General features: G+C 42.4%; 1 protein-coding gene across 1 annotated transcript in view; it reads left to right on the forward strand.

Moving 5' to 3' along the window:
- MYOM2 (myomesin 2) overlaps positions 1-27,251 on the forward strand; it is a 731,038-nt gene that overhangs the window by 146,250 nt on the left and 557,537 nt on the right. The window contains exons 7-9 of the mRNA XM_086926415.1: positions 24,105-24,193; positions 25,392-25,439; positions 26,870-27,034. Of these exons, the coding sequence (XP_086782541.1) occupies positions 24,105-24,193; positions 25,392-25,439; positions 26,870-27,034 (302 nt within the window). The remainder of the gene's footprint in view (positions 1-24,104; positions 24,194-25,391; positions 25,440-26,869; positions 27,035-27,251) is intronic.

Here is a 27,251-nt window from a genome sequence, read left to right on the forward strand (position 1 = left end):
ACAGCCACAAGGCAGTGGGAACTGGGCAAAAGGATGGCTATATTGAACCAACTAGGCGCCAAGACCCAACTCAGATTTTCCGCATCTCTACGTATTATGTGGGATAACCATATGTATAATATGCGACATCTGGAGGAGGTGGACTCTCTAATAGACAAGATTAGAAAGAGAGGAGGTGAAGGGTAAGATACAAATAACAGCAGTGGAGGGAGAGGTGCAGTCAGCAAAGTATAGCAAAATATAAACAGGATGCAGTATAGACTTTTCTTAGGGTATTTTAACGCTTTATTTGAAGGAGTGAAGAGGCGTGGAGCTGAGGCTGGCATCATTTAGCGTAATTTTGTTTTTGTACATAGCTAAACATCGAGGGGGCTCTGACTGAGGGTGTATGCCCAAGAGAAAAGGGAGGGTTCCCCGGGAGCATAGTAGGATGGAGGGTCACAGGGGGTTAGAGGGGTGGGTTGAGGGGGGGGTGCACAGGTGGGGTTGCAGTGGGAGAAAACAAAAAAATAATGTCCACATACCCTGTTTTGGTAACATTGATTATGGTAGCTCGGGCCACCGGATTTAGGAGGGAGAAAGGGGTAGGCAGAAAATGACTGGCACAAAGATTAAGTTTATCTCATGGAATGTCAATGGGTTGCGCTGTAGCAGAAGACAGCGGCTGGTTATGAAATATCTTGAACAGTCGGCTGCACAGGTATTAATTATACAGGAAACACATTTAAGCTACTCAGAGACTAAGGACGTCTTTGGTAAATATAAATGGATAGAGCATTTTCTCTGCTCTCAACATATGACACACAATAAGGGGGTTGCTGTCCTGATAAGAAAGGGAGTTAATAGTACTATCAATTCTGTTTTAACTGATTGCTCTGGTAGGTGGATCCTGGTGCGGGCAACTTTGGAGGGGGCTGAAGTTACCTTGGCATCCTACTATGGACCTAATCTAGATGATCCCACTTGCCTACTCAAGGTACAGGCCAACCTGATAGAGGTTACAACCCAAATATTAAATGGGGGCGATTTTAATGTGCTTCTTAATCCCACCCGAGACAGGTCAAATCACAGTAGATATGCAGCAGCTCCACAAAGATGGCGAGCAATGATTAATATGATTCACGATCTTGGTCTGGTCGATGTTTGGGAAGCCAAATTGGGATTGGGATCTGGGTTTACTTATTTTAGTAAAAAGCACGGCCATTCTTCGAGAATAGATTATATCCTCACTGACAGAGCAAGCTTGGAAAATGAGGTGGATATTTTCATCCTCCCATCTATCCTTTTGGATCATGCCCCTATAACATTTGTGTTGTAAATAAAGCCAGGTAGTCCAGGTACATTCTTGATGCTCCTTTATTAAGGTAAGATGTTACTTAAGATATAAAGGAGGAAAACCCCACCAGGAGTGGCCTCCTGCCACTCAGCCCACATTCAACTGCCAGACATCCACACAGAACATTCTAGCAGGCTCTTACATCACACATTCCAAGCTGGGCAGCAGGGACAAGTATAACACATCTCCCTTCTTTGATTTGATGAATGAGAGAGATGAATAGAAATTGCGGAGAGTAAATGAGATAGCAAGTCACAACACGCAATTTCCACATAAATGTAAAACAAGATAAGATTAGCAATTAACAACTTCACAACCCAATCTCACAAAGTAATAAACAACATTCACACCACCTTCTCTCTTCCTTAAACAAAGATTACTGACACAACGAAACAACCAACACACTATCACGCCCACGCATCACATACTCAACCCAAAAACCAAACAAACCAACTGGCCAGGTCAGTAAGAGGCAAAAAGGTCCCAACATACGGCGTAACAGCACAGTGGAACTCCAAGTTCCCACAAAACTCCACGAAAATAAAATATTTGAAAGTGGAACTCCAAGTTCCCACAAAACTCCACAAAAATAAAATATTTCAAAGTGGAACTCCAAGTTCCAAACAAAGATTACTGACACAACGAAACAACCAACACACTATCACGCCCAATCATCACATACTCAACCCAAAAACCAAACAAACCAACTGGCCAGGTCAGAAAGAGGCAAAAAGGTCCCAACATACGGCGTAACAGCACAGTGGAACTCCAAGTTCCCACAAAACTCCACGAAAATAAAATATTTGAAAGTGGAACTCCAAGTTCCCACAAAACTCCACAAAAATAAAATATTTCAAAGTGGAACTCCAAGTTCCCTCAAACTCCATAAAAATAAAATATATGAAAGTGGAACTCCAAGTTCCGTCAAATTCCATAAAAATCTTTAAAGTTGGAACTCTAAGCTCCCTGAAACTCCGTGGGTTCGAATCCCACCCTCGTCGCCAAAAATGTTGTAAATAAAGCCAGGTAGTCCAGGTACATTCTTGATGCTCCTTTATTAAGGTAAGATGTTACTTAAGATATAAAGGAGGAAAACCCCACCAGGAGTGGCCTCCTGCCACTCAGCCCACATTCAACTGCCAGACATCCACACAGAACATTCTAGCAGGCTCTTACATCACACATTCCAAGCTGGGCAGCAGGGACAAGTATAACAATTTGTATACACTGGAAGTAAAGTTAAATCTCCTTCTCGGTGGACATTAAATAGAGGTATGTTGCGGGATCAGGAGCTAATCAGTAATATAAAGGAATCAACTGTTGGGTTTTTCCTAGATAATGTAGGGTTAACATTTCCTGACTATGTATGAGATGCCTTTAAGGCCTATATTTGCGGGGTATTCCATAGCTTGATATCCTCTAAAAACAAGCAAGATAGGCTGAAATTTCAAAAAATGGAAACGGATATATCTAGATTAGAAAATGCTAGGATACACTGTCAACCTGAGGTAACCCCTCTAATCCTTAAGGAATAGGACCAAGTTCGTTCCGAGTATAGAAGTAAGCTGGAAGAAAAAGTGAGAGTCCAATGGGAGGTCCATAGAATGGAGAATTATGAATATGGAGAAAGAGCAAGTGCTACTCTAGCTTGGAAGACAAAAGTGGATAGAGTTAAAAACAATATCAATAAACTAATTATTGATGAGGCTGGTGCAACGTCAAGCAAGCACAAAGAAATGCAGCAATGTCTTCTCTCTCTATTTTCCCAACTGTATAAAGAGGATGTGGTATCAGACATCGATAGTATCCAAGCATGCGTAAATAATAAGGCTTTACCATCACTGACCAGGGATAGCCAGGAGATGTTAGAAAGGCCGATTACTGAGGAAGAAATCAGGCTCCATATTAATAAGATCAAAAATAATAAGGCTGCAGGGACAGATGCCCTCCCAGGAGAAGTTTATCAGATTATCGATGAGATCATTATACCTAGAGTGCATGTATGTATGTATGTATAAATCATTTGGTAACGCGCTCTGTTACTTGGGAGTATCCTGGCGCGATGGGAAAGAGCAAAGGAGAACAAACAAGAATCAACTCATGTCACACTCCTAAACAGATGGGTTTTGAGATTTTTCTTGAACTGGGCTACACATTGACTGGAACGCAGATGAAAGGGAAGGGCGTTCCAGGCTTGGGCTGCTACTATTGCAATGGACTGGACTCCTGGCCTAGTTCGCTTAAACCGGGGTCATTTTAAACAAAGAGGACGATCTAAGAACTCTTGTAGGGGCATAGAGAGTAAATCTCTTTTTCAGATAGGCAGGTCCTTGGTCGTGAGTGGCTCTGAATGAGAGCACTAGGGATTTGAAAAGAATACGTTGTGGTACTGGGAGCCAGTGAACGCTAGACATATAAGACCGAATGCTCTTCCATCTCAGAACATTAAAAAGCAGATGGACAGCGGCATTCTGAATGACCAGCAGACGCTTAACCAAGTAAGCAGGAATGCCGCTAAACAGGGCATTCGCATAGTCCAGCTTTGCTAAAATGGGTGCTCGGTCAACAGTCTCCCTAGCCTCTCTAGGAAGCAGTGGAAAAAAATTTCTGAGCATTCTTAAAGTAGCAAAGCATGTCCCGGATAATTTCTTTATGTGGTCCTCAAATCTTAGATCCTCCCTAAACCAAATCCCAAGATTTTTCGCAGGGCCACCCATCACCTTGGGGCAGGGAATATTCGGGGGCCACAGCGAATTCTTGAAACTGAGGGGGAAGGAACCATAGAAGAGGACCTCGATTTATCCTCGTTACATTTTAACTGAGCCAAGGTTAGCCAACGAAAAACTGAAGACAGGCAGAGCTGGACCGTTGCAGTGTCCAGATGATCGTCTGGCCAAGTAAAGAGTAGCTACGTATCATCAGCATACCCTATAATCTTAGCCCGTACTGTTCCGCTAGATAAACCAGGGGGGTGATGTAGATATTGAACAGTAGGGGACTAAGGGTAGATCCCTGTGGAACCCCAGTAAGAAGTGGTTTAGGCTCAGAGGCATAGGGTGGCATCCAGACCTGTTGTGTCCTGCCTGAAAGAAATGAGGACAGCCAGGCGAGGACATTGCCGCCAATGCCAATTGTGGATAGCCTGGCGAAGAGGCGCGCGTGGGGGACAGTATCGAAGGCGGCAGAGAGATCCAACAAAATCAGGACCGCTCTGCCGCCCCCGTCCAGCCTCTCCCGAATCGACTCCGTCATCTCTACCAGCGCCGTCTCCGTACTATAGGCCGCCCTGAAGCCTGACTGGGCTGGGTGCAGAGCATTAGAGGTCTCTACAAAACTCTCCAATTGGCGAAACACTACTTTCTCGCATATTTTAGCCAATGCAGGCAAAAGGGAAATGGGACGATAGTTTCCTGGAACAGTAGCATCAAGGCCTGGTTTCTTCAGAAGCGCCAGGAGCTTTGCCTGCTTCCATTTAACAGGGACCTCTGCCAAAGAGAGAGAAAGATTCACTATCTGGGTAACATCCCTGCAGACAATACTGGCCACCTCTGAAAATACCCGGGCAGGGCAGGGATCGGAGGGAGAGCCCGATTTAAGGGACTGAAGAAGAGGCAAGACATCACACTCTGCAACCAGCGAAAAGTTGATGAGCTGCATGAGTTATTTAACTATTTCTATCTATCAGAAGGGGGAATTCCCTCCATCCTGGAAAGAAGCAACTAATGTGCTTATATTAAAACCTGGGAAAAACCCAATAAAGGCGGACTCCTACAGGCCAATCTCCCTGCTAAATGCAGATTATAAGATCTTTACTAGTATTTTGGCAGGGAGATTGGTCAAGGTGGTACCGCAACTAATAGGAGTAGATCAGAAGGGGTTCATTCCGGGACGTTATATAAAGGAACAGACCTTACAACTAATAGGCTGTATAGACCTGGCAGTTACACGAGCAGAGCCTCTTGCAGTGGCTGCATACGACGCAGCTAAAGCCTTCGACCGCGTTAGTTGGTCCTTCCTTTGGGAAACCCTTAAAGTAATGGGATTTGGTACAGTGTTTATAAGATCTCTAGTTAAATGCTATGAGGGGGCTTTGGCTACTATCCTCTTAAATGGGATATTATCACTGAGGTTCGAAATTCAGAGGGGTACACGTCAGGGGTGTCCTATTTCACCCCTGCTGTTCAATATATACATTGAACCACTAGCGCAAGCTCTCAGATTAGATCCTCAGATCACCCCCTTTTCTGTGCAAGACCTCAATGTTAAACTCGTCCTCTATGCAGATGATTTGTTAGTTTACACTAGTAATCCTATAGTGGTTTTTCCTAATGTGGAGGATACTTTATGTGAGTTTGGACGATACTCTGGGTATGCAGTTCATGCTTCAAAGACGGAGATAATGTGTTGGGGTGTTGAAGGATGGGAAAAGAGTGTCAGCTCTGGATTTAAATACCTGGGGATCAATATAGAGCAGGACTTGGCAAACATCCCCTTGACAAATCTAAGGAGAGTCTCAAAGGAAATTGATAATCTTTTCCTTAGGTGGAGGAATCTTCCACTTACAATATATGGTCGAGTAAACATAGTAAAAATGGTAATATTTCCAAAATTGAAATATCTGTTCAGTGCTATCCCTCTCGACTTCCCCGGTAAACTTCTTGGGAAAATTCAGAGTAAGATCGGAAGCTTCATCTGGGCCAATAAGACCTCCTTACTATCCTGGAAGAAGCTAAAGAGAAGGCTAATTAGGGGGGGGGGGATTAGCATTACCAGATATCCTCTGTTACTCTCTTGCATTCCTGTTTAAAAATATTCGATGTCTATTGGCCAGCCCCACTGATAACAACTGGGGGAGGATTCTGAATGCCATGGTGAATCAAGAGGGGGGGAGACTGGATTTTTGTATAAGTTCGGGCCCCCAGGTTTTTCAAGAAAGTACGCCTCAAGGTGATTAGATCTGCACTCAACACTTGGCAAAATCTTAAAGCAAGGTGGGGGATAAAATACTACTCAGACTTTGCACCAATCTGGGACTCCCCGGGACTTCCTGACTGCTTAAAAGACAGCTTGGCAGTTCCAATAGAGCGTGCAGGTATCCAGATGTGGTCAGATATAATATCTTCAGATGGAGTTCTACCCTGGGAGGTTTTGAGAGCAAAGATTGGAGATTCCTTTTCTCGTTTTAAATTTTTACAACTTTGCTCATGGTATGCGGCAGAAAAGGCGAATATAGGTGGGAACTACGAGGTGGAATTAAAACTCCAAAACCCAGCTCCCATGAAAAGGGAGGTTGGGATATGGTATAGAAGCTTACTAGATAGAGAGGATATTGAGCTTCCTCCACCATATCTTGTTTGGGATTCATCTATACTGGAGAATAGCTCTGTAGAATTTTACTTTCTATCTATTAACAACCTATATAAGTTCGTTAAGTCCGCCTCTTTGAAGAAAAAACATTTTTTCACTAATAACACTTTGGCTGCTACTTGAATTTTGCCCCTGTGCTGGACATTTCAGAACAGGGTGTGGTTATGACGGAACCATTCCGTCATCAGCACAGCTCAGCCGTGACTGATGACGGAATGGTTCCGTCACAAGCATCGAAGGGGTTAATAGGTTGTACTATACCCCTAAAAAAAATGATACGTTCGCTTCAGATCCACCTCCTCGATGCCCTAAATGTGGTATATTAGAAGCAAATGATCTGCATATGTTTTTTTAGTGTACTCAGTTAAGGGGCTATTGGCAGAATATAGAGCTGGCATTGACGGGAATCTTTGGTTTAGAGATCACTCTAGATCCAGTCTTGGTTATATTTGGTTTGAGTCCGGATCTTATAAACCATTTATCTAGATTACAAATGGGCCTAATTCTTTGTTTGATCCTGTTAGCCCGACGGGAAATTTGTATATTATGGAAAGATTCGGCTCCTCCAGCATATGAGAAATACGTTCGGGAGGCACTAAATATGGCAAGACTTGATCGAAGTGAAGGAAATATCTGGTCACCCCTGGTTTGCTGGGGCAAGGAACTAAGACTGGTGTAAGATAGTTTGATGATTACACCAAGCCTCATACCAAGAAGCTGGCCTGGTGGGACCGAAAGCAAATGCAGCAACATGGACCCAGGGCGTTCAGGATCAATAGGGTCTTTTATGTTACGATGGAAGACGCTGTGGTATGAGGACTAAAAAAAAAAAAAAAAAGTAAGAGTGTGGTTCAGCAAGTCCTTAAAATGAAACACATGAGGCCAGAGATTATGGTCCATATTATCAAGGAACGCTTTAGCGCACGAAACTACAGCTAAAGCGGCGATAAGGGGTTGATAATATGCCTTTGTGAACTCCCATAGAAGCCCAGGTTCTGGTGTGAACCTGAGCTTCTGGTGGGAATTCACAAGGGCATATTATCAACTCCTTATCGCCGCTTTAGCTACAGGTTCCTGCTGCTAAAGTGGTGATAATGTTATCGCCATTCATTGATAATATAGTCCTAAATTATTAGCTACGGGAAAATCGCTTGCATGCACCTGTGCACCCAGGGTGCTGCAACCAGGGTGCTGCGCCCCAACCCCTTCCCCAGCACTGTGCTCAATTTTAGGTCTTCAACACCGAGGCTTCACTGCTCACCTGCCACCACTGGTGTGTCCCACGACGTTTTGGTGCAAGCTCCTAGTCTGGGGTACATTTGGACTGTAAACCAGGTCTCCAGTCGGGGACGGTGTCTTGATACCACGATTGAAGGTGTCAGAATGCCCAGGGCATCATTGCGGGGTCAGCTCCCGCTCCGCCCTTCTTGAGGCAATCAATGGAATGTCTGAAAAGGGAGAAATAATTTAATGGTGGAAACATCTGGAGGTAAATGCAGGTTTATTTCAAGCTTGATAGAAAATAGAAGATGAGTGCATCCTTCATTTTGAAGTACGATCTACCAACTGTTAGTGGTAATCGTGGTTCAAAGAGGAGTTGGAGTGCACAACAATACACAAGGTTGAATAATAATATGTTATACCAACGTTCACATGCAAAGGAACAGATTGCATGCTAGAAGCATAATGTGCACATATAATGCAGTGGCGGGAGCCTGGGTGCATGTACACTTAGTAACAAGCTCACTACAGTGTCCTAAAAGCCAACGGCACATATCTGTAGGGCAGCGCTGCCCGCTGGCTCAGGCCTACTGTATGGTGCAGCAGGTCCTTAAAATGAGACAGATGTTACTGAATGAGATCAAAGATCACATCATTACGCACAGCAACATCGCTTTTTCACAGGTGCGCACTCAGGGTGATGCACCCCACCCCTCCCGCAGCATTGCGCTCAACAGGTGTCTGTAGGGCAGCGCTGCCCTTAGACTCAGGCCTACAGTATGGTACAGCAGGTCTTTAAAATGAGATGGAGAAGTGACTGAATGAGGTCAGAGATCACATCATTACATATGGCAATATCGCTTATTCGCACGTCCGCACTCTGGCTGATGCATCCCACCACTCTCACATCACCGTGCACAAGAGGTGTCTGTAGGGCAGCGCTGCCTTCTGGCTCAGGTCTACAGTACGGTCCAGCAGGTCTTTAAAATGAGACAGAGATGAAACTGAGGTCAGAAATCACATCTTTATACACTGCAATATCGTTTGCTCGCAACTGCGCAGCCAGGCTGAAGCACCCCGCCCCTCCCGCGGCACCTCACCCAATTGGAGGCCCTGTGCACCAAGGCCGCTCTGCTTACCTGCTGTCATTGTTGTGTGAGCAAACACTACGGGCAGCAGTACTCACAATTCAGATGGAGTGGTGATTGCAGGAGAGTGTTCACTTCATGGATCCCTTTCATAGACAACGGGCAGTAGGGCTCACAATTTAGAGCCCGTGTTGATTGCCAGGATGGTGTACACCTCATGGAGCCATTTCTTTTTTTTTTATTGCGCATTGTGATATGTGAGGTGGATGCAGCATATCACTTGAAGTAGTGTGGAAGAAGAGGGACGAGTGGCGTTGTGCTTATCCTATTTATACGTATATGAAGTGGGCTGGGCTTGCGTACGCCAGGCCAGCGTAGGGGTGTGAATAATTATTTCCGGGACCTGGGCGCTGTTCAGTTTCTGTCTTGTCAGGAAGTGTACTTATGTGAGTTTCTTTTGTAGTTTTGACCTTGCAGAGTATGCCATTTAGATTAGTATAGAATGTGTCGGGAGAGCGGAAACTATTATTAATGAGATGGTGTTTGAAAAGATTGCATGGTGAACACTACATGTCGTTTTCAAGGTTGTGGATATGAGCAGGCACGCATGTCACTGCTGTGCGGTATTATGGAAAGTGTTGCTATCGCGAAGTGTACACATAAGAATGTGCTAGGATGGAGGGAGGATCAGCAGTGATGCTACGTCATACATAGTGATAATGCTCATTACAGTCAAGCAATATATGTCAAACGTGAATCTAAAAGTCTCACATATGACACAGTACTATACTGGTAAAGCCTGACAACAGAGCGTACAGCAATACAAATCTATACATTACTGTTTACTGTTTGTTACATGTGATCTTAGAGCCAACAATACCCAGGCGGAAAGGCAGCACAATAATGTGCACACTTCCACCAGAGGCATCGTGTCCCACAAGAACCCCCAAGGCCCCAAATTATTATTTTTTTTTTCAAAACATCGCAGGGTGAGCGTACCGTACACGCACGGAACGCGTACCTTCCCGAGAAAGCTGCATGCTCATTGGCTGTCAACACTTCAAACCAGGAAGTGTTGACAGCCATCTTGTGCTCGGTAAAAATTATCATTTACAAAACCATTGAAATTCACTGAAAAAACCATAGGTTTCAGCCACGTTATAGTTAGGAATTACCATTTAAAAAACCTTTGAAATTCACTAAAAAAACATAGGTTTGAGCCACGTTATAGTTAGGAATTAGCATTTAAAAAACCTTGCAAATTCACTGAAAAAAACCATAGGTTTCACATACGTTATAGTTAGGAATTAGCATTTTAAAAACCTTTGAAATTCACTGAAAAAACCATAGGTTTCACACCAGTTATAGTTACTGGTCATTTTACCATACAAAACCTTTGAAATTCCCCCGTTTTAGTTATTTCAGCTAACTATAACTCGCGCGCCCGCAATACACTGCTGATGACGTCACATATTATATCACTCATGACATGGTCAGTGACATCACTCTTGACATCACTGATGACATCTCAAATGACATCACTGATGACATCATCCAGTGGATGTGTGTCTTTCTGAAAAATAAATATTTTTTATATATGTATATCTAAAGGTCGATGGAAGAATAAATGGGTAAGTGTCTAAATGGATGACTTTTTTGTAAAATTGATTGTATAACTGACTGATTAATTGTATCTTAGTGAATACATGGCTTAGTGAGTAATGTTTAAATATGTAAATATCTGTATCAGTCTCACACATTTTTTGAATAAGTGGCTGCATGGGTTGGTGAGTAACTACATGTGTGTCTATATAGGTTATTAGTTATTTTTTGGAGTATCAGTATGAGTGTCTGAGTGTTTATAAGGTTTGGTGGGGGATATTACTTAGCACATAGATGCATTAATGAGTGACTCACTGTTTATATGTGTTTTGAAGACCGCATGTGAGCAGGACTGTATGGGTGGATGAGTGTGTGTATAGGTGTGTTAGTGAGTGAATGACTGTCTCAATACTGTCTTTATGACTAAGTACATATGTGTTAAACTACTATATGTGAGTATTGGTGTATATAAGTGAGTATATATGAGAGTTAGAGATTTGAAGAGTTCCAGTATAACTAAGTATGTGTTTCTATAAGTGATCGTTAAAGAGAGTCAGTATGTGTATGTTTGTGCTTATAGCTGTATATGCAAGTAAATGGATGTTTATTTGCATGTGTGAGTATGTGTGTAAGTAACTCTATAGATGAGTATCGGTGTGCAACAGGATGTATAGGTGTATGAGTACATATGATGATTGAGTACATGTATGAATGACTATATAGAACTGTTGGTGAGTGAGTGGATGTGAAAGTAGATGTTGGAATAGGTTGTTGTAACTGGTATTGGTATCTCCATTTTCTTGAAAATTTTTGTTTCTATTTTTGAATGTGTGTATCAAAGGTTATATTAGAGTGAGAGGAGGTCTGCCACTCTTTCACAAGGATGATGTCATCAGTGATGTAATTTGAGATGTCATCAGTGATGTCATGAGTGATGTCACTGACCATGTCATGAGTGATGTAATATGTGATGTTTTCAGCAGTGCATTGCGGGCGCGCAAGTTATAGTTAGCTGAACTAAAATTACTAACTATAATGGTGGAATTTCAAAGGTGTGAATGAGTACAATGACCAGCTAACTATAACTGGTGTGAAACCTATCTTTTTTCAGTGAATATATATATATATATATATATATATATATATATATATATATATATATATATATATATATATATATATATATATATATATATATATATATATATATATATATATATATATATATATATATAACCTACTGGCTGTCTCCAGTAGGTAGTGATAGTTAGAACCTAGTTTCCATAGGAAAAGCATTTTTTGATGTGCTAATAACTTTTGCGTCATTTGGGGAATCTTTCTGAAATACTAAGTCTATCAGCTCCTATCCTGAAAGTTTGGGGGTGATTTGACAAGTGGGGACTGAGAAAAAAATGGGGTCCCAAAACTCGTTTTCTCCATGTTAATTTCCATAGGAACTGTTGAACGGAATTACCCCAAATCTGGCAGAAAGGTAGAGCCTTTTTTTTTAAAATAGTTAAATCCCATCAGTAGTTTTTGAGAAATTCAAAAATATATATGAGAGTGAAAAAATCATTTTCCCATAGGAAACTTTGTGTAAGGCTACAGCCAAAATGACTGAACAGAATTACTCCACATTTGGCAGAAAGGTAGTGCGTGGGTCAGAAAGCAACCTTTTCAAAAATTGTGTAAATCCGTTCAGTAGTTGCTGAGAAATTAGAAAAATAAAAGTTTTGATATCTGGGCGGAGACTAAGTCACGTGCGCGAGCTTCACTAATATTGGCTGGTAGCACTCCAAACCAGGAAGTGTTGGCAGCCATCTGTGGCTTGGTAGAAGTGAGTCACCTGAAAATAGAGACACAAAGGTATAAAACAAGAGAAGGGGGCAGGGTAGAAAAACCCTGACCCACTAGGGCTGCCCAGGGCCCAAAAAATAATTAAAAAAAAATCAAAAATCTGCTAAAATTTGCGATGGGGTCTCCTGTTCTCGCGTTTTATTTTAATGGGGCCCTTGGGTGGGCTAGGTTCCAGGGGTATTCTTAAAAAATAATAGCAAGGGCTTGCAGATGTTGCAGGGGTCCGCTGGGGCCCGCGCAGCCCCTCGGCATCACTAAATTGGGAGGGGGGTTGTGGTGCCCCCCTCCTGGAGTCTTCTATGTGCTTGTAACTTTGGCGTAGTTTGACAAATCTTTATGAAATTATCCGAACAGTTTCTCTCTTTTTGATTAGCTCCTAAATTGGAAGTTTGGGGGTGAATGGTGTAGGAGGGGCTGAGAAAAAAGGGGGTCCTAAACGTGTTTTCTCGATGCAATTTTCATACAAATCTTTTCGGAAGACTACAGGTGAAACTGCTGAACAGAATTACGCCAAATTTGGCAGGGAGAACGGTGATGGTCCAGAAAGCATGCTTTTGTTTAAATAGTGTAAATCCATTCAGTACAGATATTTATATTTGAGAATTCTGACATGTGATTGGCTGAGGGGTTACAAGCACCAGCTTGAGGCTTATTAGCTGTGAATGGTTGAAACTAGGAAGTGTTGGCACCCATTTGTGATTTACTCCATCAGCTCGCATCTCTCCGTGTAGAAGCCATTGGGTTCGCAGTTTTATCTGTGCGAGGCAACACTGGCATCTGTGTCTGTGTAAGATATGCCTTTCACGCTGCCTCTCCTCATATCACCAGGTCGCGGGTATGCCTTTAGAAGCCCGTCTGTCGGCTTGGAGCTCTGTAAGTCAGTCTCTCGGTACAATCCCCTTCACTACCCAAAGACTACTGAAACACCACTGCATTGTTGTCAACTCTAAAACAATACCCTCACCAGGACCCCTACACTACACAAACCACACTGCACTACCCAAGACCCTAAAATACTACTGCCAGCAGAACCTCCTACACTACCCAAACACCACTGCAGTAACCTAAATCCTAAAACACTACTCTAAGCACGACCCCCTACACTGCACAAACACCACTGCACTGCCATAAACCCTAAAACACTACTGCCAGCATGACCCCCTACACTAACCAAATACCATGGTAGTGCCGTAAACCCTTAAACACTACTCCCAGCATGACCCCCTACACTACACAAACACCTCTGCACTGCCCTAAACCCCAAAACAGTACTCCCAGCATGACCCTTTACACTACCCAAACATTAGTGCATTGTTGTAAATTCTAAAACACTACATCCAGCATGATTCTTACACTACCCAAACACCACTGCACTACCTTAAACCCTAAAACGAAACGTCGAGCATGAACCCCCTACAGTACACAAACACTACAGTACTACCCGAAAACATAAAACAGTACCAGCCCGTTGGCTTGCAGCTGTGCGTCTCCGAGCATGGTGTCCCAAGCTGTATATGTGTGAGTCAGTTGTAGATAGACCCCATTCTATGGTCTCTGAGGTATGCAGACACAGCTTTGTTGACATTCCTCCTGGATTTTTCAATCTGAGGACAAAATTGGTTTGACCATTTCCACTTCAGTCTTTGGCATATATTGGAATATACAAAGACAGTTTGAGGCAAAAGCAACATCAATTCTCTAAAGGTGTCCTTAATTAGCATTTCCTTACCTACCCCAGTCAATGTGCCACAGTGCACAATCATGAGGTCAGGGTGTTGGAGAGGCAAACAGGTTTTAACCAAAGGCAACAATTGGTGCCACTTCAATACTCTCTCTCTAAACCATTTAATATCCACATTTTGTCTAAAAGGTCTAAGTCAATATGTATCTGTTTATACCATAGCTATGTCCTACAACCCACACTTGCATTTTGAAGGTATGGCTGAGAGGTATGGATAGATGGATGTAGCTCATGCAGTCCGTTTGTAGAATAAGAGATATGTTTAAAGATGGGGATCTTCTTTTTTTCCCATACAAATCAATAACTGATTGGGAGATGAAAATCATTGTTTTTTAAAAGTAGGGTGCACATTCGTTTTGTGGACAAGCCTCTTTGTGATTGGTTAGGAAAAAGCAGTTTAAACAAGGAGTACATATCATAGGATAAAATTTGCTCAACTCAATCATATTGCTACTTGTATTTGGAAGGCACTGTTCGAACTTAAAACAATCGTGAGTTTTTAACCTGCACGTGCAATTAAATGTTCGAGAAAATGTTACAAAAAAATATTGTTAGGTTTAAAATACCTGATGAACTTTAAACTTGCATGTGTTGTAGAATGTTCTGGAAAGTGTGTTGATAGAATACGTTAAACTGCTCACCTTTATGTGTCCTTGAATATTAAAAAAACTGTTACTATGGAAAATGTAAAAAAAACAATAGAGAGAAATTTTGAAATGTAAAAGAATCAAGGAGCTATTCTAATTTTTTCTTTACATATATTTATGTGTGGAGGAACAAAATTACAGACACAACAGCACCAGGAAGACAAACAAGCAGGGAGTGGGGGGACGGGGGGAGATGGGCATCGTGGCGCACATGCACAATTATGTACAGCACAACTACAGACAAACCGTGACCAAAATGAAACGCACCAACCAGGAGCACAAGTCACACAACCCGCCAATATCGTACCACTGAACACGCATAGAAGTGTTAACCACACTGCCTGAAAGAGAGAAGGGTGAACAAAACCTCACATGAAGGGACATCTCAGACACCATGCAGCACACACACATAGGAAGCAGAGTACACCAACATCCAGTACAATTTTGTCCAAACACAAACATTCGCACAATCGAACAAAGGACAAAAATGCTTGCAAGATAGCCCAGACAAAGAACCTTTCATCCCTACAGTAAGGTCTCTAGCTGCATTCATACAGAATGTGTAGAAAGGCCGGTCGTGTATGTTGTAGGATGTCTGCGACCCAGATCATCATGGATGAGATGCCCAGCATGTGGCACATGGGCGGGTTCACTGTGTGTTACATTGCAAACAGCTGTTTCTCCCTCCCACAAGCCACCACACTTTTGTGCGGTGTGCTGTTGTATCCGGTGCACTCCTACGGCACACCATTGTCCATTTATTTGCGCATGTCCCACGGATTTCCAACCACACCGTGACACTGCGGTTTGGAGGTGGTGCATGCCACTTTACAACATCGACTGCTGTGGCCCTTGTGGCAGCCACAGCAGAACACAGAGACACACTTACCGCACTTCCTGCACACGGATATGTCCGAGATACTCTATTCCCTTTGCCGGATAGGCACACCTCTGCGCTGACCTGTGTACGCCGGAAAAGCACACGCCGCTTGTGAAAGCAGAAGGATGCGTGCATTGCTACATGTCCAGGCTCACTGCCAACGAGGAGGTGACATGGTAATATCTGCTGAAGACAGCACACTGTGATGTTGCAGGGCCCGTGCCCATTGTGCTAACACAATGACCACACAGACACACTTGTTTAGATGCGAGTTCAGGGGGCGTTGGCAGTCCTGTGGTTCTTGCGATGAGTGTTGTTGCCCTTATGGGTATCAATGTATCATGCTCATTGACTCTATGGCACATGTGGGTGTTCCGGTGTGGTTCTTGGCTGTGTTCCCTTTCATGTTGGAGGTAGTTGTCCAGTTGAACACCAGCAGAAAGCAGGTGTAAAATCTGTTGTGCTAATGCAGCTTATCGACTGAATTTATTTCGCATTGCAGTTTTTGCCTTTCGTTGTGAAAGTGTTGATGTGGTTTTTCGTGTACAGAAAAATAAACAAACTGGGCAGTGTATCCCGTCAAGATCCAGCACCTGAGTCACTATTCCTCTTTAATATTAATACAATGTGATTTCTTCATTGATTTTGTATGTACACTGTAAATGCACCCACTACAACAGTGCAATTCAATACAGGATTTTAGTATTTAGAATAAATCGTAAAGGTGCACCTTGTGTCTTTTTGCATGGGAATGCCTACTCTGCATCTCATTATCAGCCCTTTAATGCACTAAAGTTGAGATAAATCTGACACACTATTCAGAAACTGGTGCAAACTGCAGACATCACCAGTATTCCCGCGTTAACTGCCCCACAATTTAACACCATGGTGGACACCACGCAATAACAGTGATAAGAACGAGAAAGAGTCACACAGCACTTAAGTAACAACCAAAAAGTTTATTGATTTTTTTCCTTTTCTTTTTTTTCAAACTTAATTTTTCCATAAACTTATATATAAAGGATAAACTAAATTTAACAAACTGAACACAAAACAACAAAACGGAAGACTTCTGTTGGGAGGATGAATGTCGATGACACTGCCTGGAAAATAAAGTACAAAATAAGGATGTATGTAATACGCATATCAAAGGACCGAGACACAGAGAAAGAGAGAAGGAAAAAAAAAGTCAAAGAGAGGGAAGGAGGGAAAGGGAGTGAGAAAGGGAGAAGGGAGAGAAAGTGAGAGAGATAGAAGGAAAGGAAGGAAGAGAGTGAGAGAGAAAGTGAAGAGAGGGAAGTGAGAGAGAGAGAGAGAGACACTGCCGCCCCTGCGCATCCAAGACCAAATAATTATCTGGTGCCCCCAGGGTGTCTACCAGTGGGCACTCCACGTGCCCGTCAAAGCTCCACGGACCAGCAGATCTCAGAGATGTCACTGAGTCCTGAGTCATGAATGGTGGAGATCACATCAGCTTCTTGGCAGCCCGGCAGATCTCACACATGTCGCTGAGTCCTGAGTCATCAATGGCAGTGACCACATCAGCTTTTGGTGCCTCTAACTCAGTGCAACGCAAGTCAGTGCCACATGGCGGTAGGCCGCTGACGGCCATACAACTTAGGGTGCGACAAACCCTGTGCAACTCAAGTCCGCGCCACTTGGTGGTAGGCTTATGACAGCCACATCAGCTTCGGGTGGCACTTACCTGTTCAACTCAACTCTGCGCCACATGCTAGTATGCCCCTGAGGGTCACATCATCTTCAGGTGGTACTAACCCTGTGCAACTCAAGTCCGCGCCACATGGTAGTAGGCTCCTGACCATCACATCAGCTTTGGGTGGCACTAACCGTGTGCAACTCAAGTCCTCGTCGCGTGGTAGTAGGCCCCTGATGGCCATACAGCTTAGGGTGTTATCAACTCTTTGCACAACTTTTCATTGACTCTTTATGATTCAGAGCTGTGCAGTGTCCGCCATCCAGTCACCACTGGCAATAAAGGATGTGACGTTGTCGATCCATTATATTTGCATGGTTACATGGCCTGCGATGCATGTGCCAGATGGGTGTGGTGTGTGTGCAAACCTGCCCTCAGGGAGTGGCTGTGAGAGGTTGACAACTAGACCACTGACCTGCACACCAACAGCGAGTGTGCCTGCAACAGGTAGCTATGTGGGGCCAAAGTTGGAACTTAATCGGATTGGCGTGGCGTACAATGGAACAGGGCAGGGATAACCACAATGACGCGGACAGCTCGTAGTACTGCATCTGTGAGTCGAGCGGACTAGCAGCAGTTGTCCGTCTGTGAGCCTACATAAGCATTGAAAAGCCATTTTGTGATTCAGTGCGTCACCTGGCATCTGTCCAAGGCATTTCTGAAAACATACCAGAGTTCTGACTGTGAGAGACACCCCTTTTACGTGGTATCTCCCCACATCAGCAGGTAATGCACACTCTTCCCACATTACCAACATACCCCAACAACCTTTTTGGGCCCGGAAGTGTCCCTCTGCGGTTGGACAAACAAGTATCTCAGTCATGTATAGATTTACATTTAAAACATTTTATTTAAAGACAAAAACAACAAATAAAACTGAGGAGAGTCTGGTGCTGTGGTTGCTGCCACAGACTTGGAGTCACTACCATTCAGGACTCAGGACACAGCACCACATATAAGATTGGCTTGTGTTGTACAGGGTTAGTAGCACCACGTGTCGCCAGCCTTGCATATGGAAATATAACTCACTGATCAAAAGGAGTCTGGGGCTGTGGTCGCTGCCACAGACTAGGGGTCACTGCCATTCAGGACTCAGGACACAGTTACACATGTGGGATCGGTTTGTGTTGTACAGGGTTAGTGGCATCACTGTCGCCAGTTTTGCATATGTAAATATCCCTCACTGATCGAAGGGTGTATAGTGCTGTGGTCGCTGGCACGGAATTGGGGTCACTGCCATTCAGAACCAGGACACAGGTACACATGTGTGATCGGCTTGTGTTGTACAGGGTTAGTGGCATCACGTGTCGCCGGTCTTGCATATGAAAATATGCCTCACTGATAGAAGGGAGTCTAGTGTTGTGGTCGCTGCAACGGACTTGGGGTCACTGCCATTCAGGACTCAGGACACAGTTACATATGTGGGATCGGCTTGTGTTGAACAGGGTTAGTGGCAGCATGTGTCCAAAATTCGAATTGCGAGCTCTGCTGCCCGCAGTGTTGAGTGTTCGTTTGCACTTCAGGATGAATTTGGTGATTGTACTAAAGCTATAACTGATATAAAAAAGTTCTTGAAGCAAGGATACTAAATGTATATTACATAGGTTTTAGGCCTCTGATAGTTACTTGCATACTGGACTCCGTAATTAAAGAATCAAATCAAACATAATTTTAATTGTGAGCCCTGAGGATCGCAGTGTAGGGTAGAGGCAGTGGTCGGTAAGGGCCCATAGCCATGTGGCATTGAGTTGAGGTGCACAGTTAGTGGCACCAGAAGCAATGAGACTGTATAAGCCTGTGATGATGTTTGGTTTGGACGGCCGCACTGGGAGCAATGTCTCTTGTCCACTGGACTGCGGCATCTCTAATCGGGACTCTGTCTGAATTGTGAGCCCTGCTGACCGCAGTGTAGACCAGAGGTAGCTGTGAGCAAGGGCCCACAGCAACGTGCATAGGTTGGTGGCCCCACCTGCTTGCGTAGTTCAGGTTCAGTGGCATCATGTGATATAAAACAAGTTCTGGATTTAAGGATAGTAAAAGGATATTGTGTAGATTTGAGGGACGTTATACTTAGTTGGGATTTTTACCAGAATCTACTTTAAATGTTGCTATTTCTTTTTGGAACTTTACATCACTATTATCTTCCATCTCTTCTTCAACACCTACACTTATCAAACTGTTATTTTCTGTACACTTCTCTTCACTACCAAAGAAACTTAACTATATATCATCACATAGTTGTTCTATATCATTTATATTAAAACTCCATGTCGTTCTGCAGCAAGACCTAGACTTATCCAGATGATTCCTCTTGACCTTGAATATAAACTTGCAGATGTCTATCGACGCGAACATTCGTAGGATCTAATTTCTCGATGTGAAAGCATCTTTAAGCTGAAGCAGTACAATTTTTTGCTAAGTGTCTTCTGTGGAATTTTAGCTCACATTTCTCTCAATTCTGCCTTCTCAGACTTGGTAATACATGACGTGACATAGCAAGAAACAGCAATTCAGTTATCTGCAACATATTGTATGTCAATATCTGCAATCCACATCTTTTAAATCACCGCATTGTAATAAATAATGTACTTCAATTGTTCTGTTCTTTTTATAGTATAAGTATTTTTGGATGATTTTTGAATGATAGTATGCCTCACTGCTGACATAAAACTGTTCAGTCTTCTTTGCGATGGCTTATGGCGCACTGAATTAGTAGTACCTTTGGCACTCAGCGTGTAAGTACCCTGCGATGATGCGTGGTTCAGGGGGGCCCACACTTGTGACCAATGTCTTTTGTCAATTGAATTCTGCCTGGCTTCTGTTGAAGAAGGTTAGTGGTACCACATGTCGTGGCTCGTGTTGAACAGAGTTAGTGGCACTACGTGTCACACCTTGTGTTGTACAGGGTTAGTGGCACTATGTGTCGCCTGCCTTGCATATGGAATTATGCCTCCCTGATCGAAGGGAGTCTGGTGCTGTGGTCGCTGCCACGGACTTGGGGTCACTATCATTCAGGACGCAGGACACAGTCGCACATGTGGGATCTACTGTGCCGATAATGGGTCATGCGGGCAGGCCGTACTGGTAACAATGTCTGTTGCTTACTGGACTGTGTCATCGGCAATCGCGACTCAACGTGAATTGTAAGCCCTACTCACCACATTGAAGGCCGGAGGCAGCAGTGAGGAAGGGGCCCAGAGCCACGTGTAGTTGACTTGAGCAATGTCTGTTGCCTACTGGACTGCGTAATTTGCAATCGTGACTCGATCTGTATTGTGAGCCTTACTCACCCCAGTGTAGGCTGGAGGCAGTGGTTAGGAAGAGCACACAGGCACGTCGTATTGACTTAAGCAATGTCTGTTGCCTACTGGACTGCATCATCTGCAATCGTGACTCGATCCGAATTATGAACCTTGCTGTCCAAAGTGTATATCGAAGGCAGTAGTTTGTACAGACATAAGTCTGCGGTGCTGTGCCGCTGGGGGCCTGTGTGGCGGAAGCCAGCGATCAGCTGAGGAGGCTGGCGGTCACACCAGGAGCCTCATGGCAGTGTGAGAGTCGCTGCCCTGGCAGACGCTTTGGCTTTCCACATGTGAACCACGCCCAGAGATCCAGACTATTTATTTACACTCCTGTGCTAAAGCTGCGTACGTCGAACCCGCCCACTCCGGTTACGCTTATGTTTACAGGGGGTACTACACAGCTACATGATTGAGATTTTCCCTAATGTTTGACGTAACATGGTTGGGTCCACTGTCCACAACACTACAAGCACCAGTAGTATTTGTGCAATGGAGAGGTCTGTGTTGTGAATACTGAGATGCGTCCAGCACATCATCGCTACACTTTGCAGTGTGTGCAATGTTATTCATGGGTGAATTGCTTCCTTCACATATAGTTTGTTCACAACTGTCCCAATATTTAGCTATTGTGTGGCTGAGGGGCCATGTTGTTTTCAGAATGTTCGCTGTTTTGTTCTGTGCTGCCTCGGTGGTAGAAGGAGGGGGTCCTTGGGGTGGTGGTGGGTCTTGTGGCAATCTTGGATTTTGGAGCTGCTTGATCAGTAGGTCTTCAGATGTGGCTCTGGGCTGGGCTCCCTTTCATAACGTATGTAGTTGTTTAATATTTTAAAATCAAGACGACATTATATAGTTTAAATAATAAAAAAATACATGAACTATCTTAGGATAATAAAGTTATAAAATATTTTTTCTTCTCAAAATTACTGGGAAAATTTTTTTTTTTTCAACTTTATATTTCGATATTACTATTTAAATAACCTGTGAAATTTACAAAGAAAATAGGTCTCATGAACTTTAAGGTTAGAAATTAGTATTTTTTAAAAAATTCAAATTTACTGAATAAAATGATTTCCACATTTTCCAAAATTTTGCTATTATATGGGTGAGGGACCAAGCCATTTTTGAAGGGTTCCTGTCCTGTTTTGCACTGCCTTGGTGTTAGTAGGGAAAAGGGTTGTAAGGGGAAGGTCCTGAAGGTTGTGGCAGTGGGTGTTGTGTCCTTCTTGGGTACCGGGAAAAACTATAGGTTAAATGAACATTATAATTAGAAGTTAAAATTGAAAAAAACTTTGAAATTCACTGAAAAAATATATGCTTCAGGTACGTTATAGACAGAAATGAGCATTTAAAAAATCTTTGAAATTTACTTACAAAACAACAGGTTTCATGCATGTAATAGTTAGAAATTAACATAAAAAAACCTTAGAAATTCACAGAAAAAAACATAGGTTTTCATACATGTTATAGTTAGTTGGACATTTCACTCGTACAAAACCATAGAAATTCCCCTGTTAGACTTAATTCAGCTAACTATAACTCGCGCCCCAGCAATACACTGCTGATGACGTCACATATTACATAATTTATGACATGGTCAGTGACATCACTGATGACATCACAAATAACTGATTTTGCTGTGACAGTTATCAATAAGTCCTGTAGTTGCATTTCATTCTTCACAAGGTAGATGCTATCTGAGTTAGCGAACACATAAACATGACCATATCACTATGATAGTTTGCAATTTTCAAATATATACATTTGGTTACTCAGCTCCCTATAGATCTTTGATGCTATATGTAATTTCCATGAACATGTCTTAAAAACGAAATTATGTCTGGGGTTTCTTTCAGCAATTTCCGATGAAAATTTTAGGAATGCATAAAACGCATTACCAGGATATCTGATTTTGTTTGGGTTTGTCTAATCAATAACAGTTTTCTATCGTTAATCAGACATGTAACCATTACCATACCTGCATGTCTCCACAATTGCCAACGTAATGCTTCATTATTGATTGTGATGTTTTCATTCTTACATATGGGTATTTTAATACCTTAGATAATTCTATCCTTCATTGTATGTTTTATGTTTCCCAATAACCCTGCTTTGCCTATCATTAATAATGACATTTATTCATTAAGTTATTTTCCAAGTACTAAAATAGGCAGGAGGAAAGCAGTGCCCAGTAGGTCACTTTTGACTGAAGCCATTGGCGGTCAATTACTCCTTCCGCAGGAGGTCTAAACAGACATGCTGCTTTCGCTAACATGATAAAAATATGCCCTTTTGTTTCATAATCTCAATTTATTCATAACAATTGCGGGGTTTTAATTGGCCTATATAAAGGCCGATATTGATGATTTTATTTTCTGAAAGGAAAAAGGCTGATAATAACATGAGGGGCAAAGACAAAATTTATACGAGAGGTCAAATCATTTTTACTTATTTGTGAAATCTTAACATTTTTTGAATAGTACTTTCTTTGTTTATGTGTATCCATGTTAAATCATGTAAATTACCTGTCACCAAAATGCCTCAGTATTTGACTGGGCCAGTGTTCCACTTAAGTACTGTGTTATCATCTATCGGTTCTTTTAATCATATTTAACATAAGAATCCCTGGGGCATATTAGCAAGAACCTCGTTAAAATTATCGCAGTTTTAGCGGCAGGAAACTGCCGCTAAAACGGCGATAATTTTAATGAGGTTCTTGCTAATATGCCCCCCTGTTTGCTACAAGAGTATGCTTGAAGGCTTAATGATGCAAGCTCTTTGGGGTTTATTTACAAGCCCCATGCCCCACCCCAACGACACTTTTCCCATGTTAAAAATGACTCAAGAGTGGAGCTAGGGACTTGTAAATAAGCCCCTTTGTCTTCAAGCGGGGTTCTCAGTAGTGTCAGGACTCAGGGGTATTCTGGGGGCGTATTATCAAGAACTGCGATAAAATGATCAGCTCTTTAGCAGCAGGAAACAGCAGCTAAAAATGGCGATAATAGGCTTGATAATATGTCCTTGTGAATTCCCACAGCAACCCAGGTTAACACCAGAACCTTGGCTGCTATGGGAATTCACAAGGACATATTATCAAGCCTATTATCGCCGTTTTAGCAGCAGTTTCCTGCCGCTAAAGCAGCGATAATTTTATCACCGTTCTTCATAATATGCCCCCTAGTTTTTTCATCTTTTGCTACAGGAAAATATACTTCAACATTAGGCTTTCTCTTTGAGCCAAACGTTCTAAATGTTATATGTTAAAACATTGTTGTACTCAATGAGTTTAGAATGCGCTTGATATCAAAAATATCCAGTGATTTTTCTGATAACATTTTTTTTTCCCCATTAGAACTAACTTTAACGACACTGCTACGTATACAGCAGTCGCAACAAATGTTCATGGGCAAGCCTCAACCAATGCTGCGGTGATTGTCAGAAGTACGTATGCATGAAGGTTTCTGTGATATACTGTATGCACTGTCTCAGCCTTACATCGAGAGACGGGCAGTCTGTAAAGAGTAGAACTGTTGTAGTGTAATTTTACACTGGAAGCAGATCACATTTGCACTGACCGACGGTGAAAACATATTCTTTGAACATTTTTGTACAGCAGTGTCATATGTTGAATACCACAATAAAAGAGGTGGTAATAACATCAAACTGTACATCTTAAAATCTGATCCTACCTTGTTTTTCTTCTACAAAGACAGTGATTATTGCATGTTAACGGGGGCAATAAAATATACTTGCTTGTTTCGTGTATTGAAAAGGTGCTGTTGCATTGCTGCTTATTTTTATGTAAGGCAAACTACTTTATACATAATCTGCATACCGTGGAACACCACATAATTGTGTCTTGTGTCATTTTGCTAAAATTGCATTAAAGACTTGTGTAGGGCAATGCGGTGTGCCGGAATCTTGCATCACGATTTCTACCCGTACTCAGGGGCATATTATCAAGGACGGCGTTAAAAATTATTGCCAGTTTAGCGGCAGGAAACTGCAGCTAAAGCGGCGATAATGGGCTTCATAATATGCCCTTGTGAATTCCCATAAAAGCCCATGTTCTGGTGTGAACATGGGCTACTATGGCAATTCACAAGAGCATATTATAAAGCCCATTATCGCCGCTTTAGCAGCAGTTTTCTGCCGCTAAACCGGCGATAATTTTAAGGCCGTCCTTGATAATATGTCCCCCAGTTCTCGCACAAAAAGTCTGACGAGTTACCAGAGAATTGGTTTGAGCGGAAAATGTATCTGCAAGAGATCCCATTGATATATAGGGAGACAATTTTATGCGAAGTGCATGCTCTAGTAACAAGTTATGTGAAATGTTGTAACACAAAGTGTGACAATGTCCTGATCTTTGTTGGTGCAGTTTTAATCTCAGACTGATAAACGTGCCATCCATCTGTTTTAGACTGCTTGCTTTTTGTTTTTTTGAATGTTTTTTGGGGTTGTCTGAAACTTGACCAAATGTTATTAAATCTGAAAAGTGCAAGACAGCAGCACATAGTTTCACTAAGGATTCCTCAAGTTTTAATGTGTAGTGCATGTAGGCTATCTAGTACAATAAATCATGCTTAAAGCTTTACATGTTCAGAGAACAGACTGATCTTTGTCCTTTGTTTTACAGGATTCAGAGAGGATGAGCCTTACCATTCAGTTTTACTGCCTATTCATTGTACGTGGACATCTACATGCTCTTCCGTCAGACAGTTATTATCTTATGCTATGTTATGTTATTTACAAGGAAACACATTCCATCTGATTTACAATTAGCATAAAATATATAAAAATAGTTTTGCAGTCACAAAGCATTTAATTCAGAAACCCACAGGTTTTGAGGCTGCAAATCATCAGGTCTTGGGACTCAGAAGGGGATGTCCTCCGCTCTTCCTTCCAGATTGCAGTCCAATATATCAGTGCTTTGTAATTGTGTTGCAAACCATTGACGGATGGTTATGTGAATTCGCATAGCATGCCTTATCACCCAGTAAGGTATCCAGACATTAAAGCAGGTGTATAGGCATGGGCCTGCTGGTGTAGTTAGTAAGCCTCAGAGAGTTAGTTGAAGAGATAGGTCTCCAGCTTCTTTAAGAATTCTTGCAGAGCTCCTTATGTGTAGAAAGAGGTCATTTTAGGTTTGGGTGCAATGCGGGAGAATGCCAGACCCTTTGTTCCGCTTTCACGGATACGGGGCGGGGTGAGAGTGATGCTGTAGGTGTATGGTTGAGTAAGTGGAAGTGAAGACGGTTGTTAAATTATGTTGGTCCTGTGTTGTGCAGTGCCTTGAATGAGTGTATGAGGAATTTGAATTGCCATTGTTTAACTATTGGGAGCCAATGAATCTCTCTGATATGTGGTGTGATGTGGGTGTGTCGTGAGAGGTCGAGACTGAGTCTTACTGTGGAGTTCTGGATGGTTTGGAGCCATTGGAGGCGGTGTCTAGAGATTCCTGCATAAAGTGCATTGCCGTAGTCTAATCTGCTTCTGCTAAGGGCTTGTATGATGGTACATCTGGTGTTCTGGGATATCTATTTGAAGATCTTGCAATGTTTGTATATGGAAGCAGGAAGAGCTGACTGCATTGACCTATGCTGTCATGTTGAGTTTGTCTTGAAGGATAATTCCCAGTTTTCTTGCATGGCTGATTGGTGTGGGTGTTGTTCCAAGCTCTGTAGGCCAGCAGGAGTATCCCAGGGGGAGTTCCTGTTCCAGGTAGTACACTTCAGTAGTTGAGCAGTTTTTAAGTAGAAGAAATACGTTGCTTTTATTGCTTCCTTCTTAGAATTGGACCACCCTTGATAAAATGCCCTTTTCTATGGGGTTAAGATATCACTTATTGTTAGATAAACAGCCAACCTCAAATCCTACTAATTGGGTATGTATTTTGGACCCACATAACTTCAATTTATGCAAACAGGTGCAATTGTATAATGTTTGGAAATATTGTGTCACAGGAGAAATGCCAAATGACTGAAATTACTTTGATTACTCTGGCGTAATTAAAATTTCTCCCAGGCCTAGTTACATTGTTTTTATTGCAAACATTTGAAAAAGATTTTGCGCTGCCTACCATGCTTACTAATAACTGGCATTCTGTTTTTTCAGTACCAATGCCACCACTTGTCACATTTGCTCATATCGATGTTCAGTTTCTGGAGAAGTTTGGTGTCACTTTTGGGGTTGAGGGTGAAACACGTAGTCTGACATGTACGATGTTGATCACACCAGACCTGACCAGACTTCAACCACGAGCAGAATGGTACAGAGATGGTGAGTTTAATTTCCACATTAAAGATATGGCGTTCACTGTAAAGTAGGGTATTGTTTACTTTTTTATATAACCTTATAATGGTTAGTATTAAATGATGCAGTGGTGTTTCATAAAAAAAGTTACAGAAATCGATGCATTTACTAAATTCTAAACTGTGTTTTCTGATGCATGTAAAGTTCTATATCTCTCGTTTCATAAAATCACGGTTTTGTAAAT

This window comes from Lissotriton vulgaris, chromosome 6, assembly GCF_964263255.1.
Source record: "Lissotriton vulgaris chromosome 6, aLisVul1.2, whole genome shotgun sequence".
Classification (NCBI taxonomy): Eukaryota; Metazoa; Chordata; class Amphibia; order Caudata; family Salamandridae; genus Lissotriton; species Lissotriton vulgaris.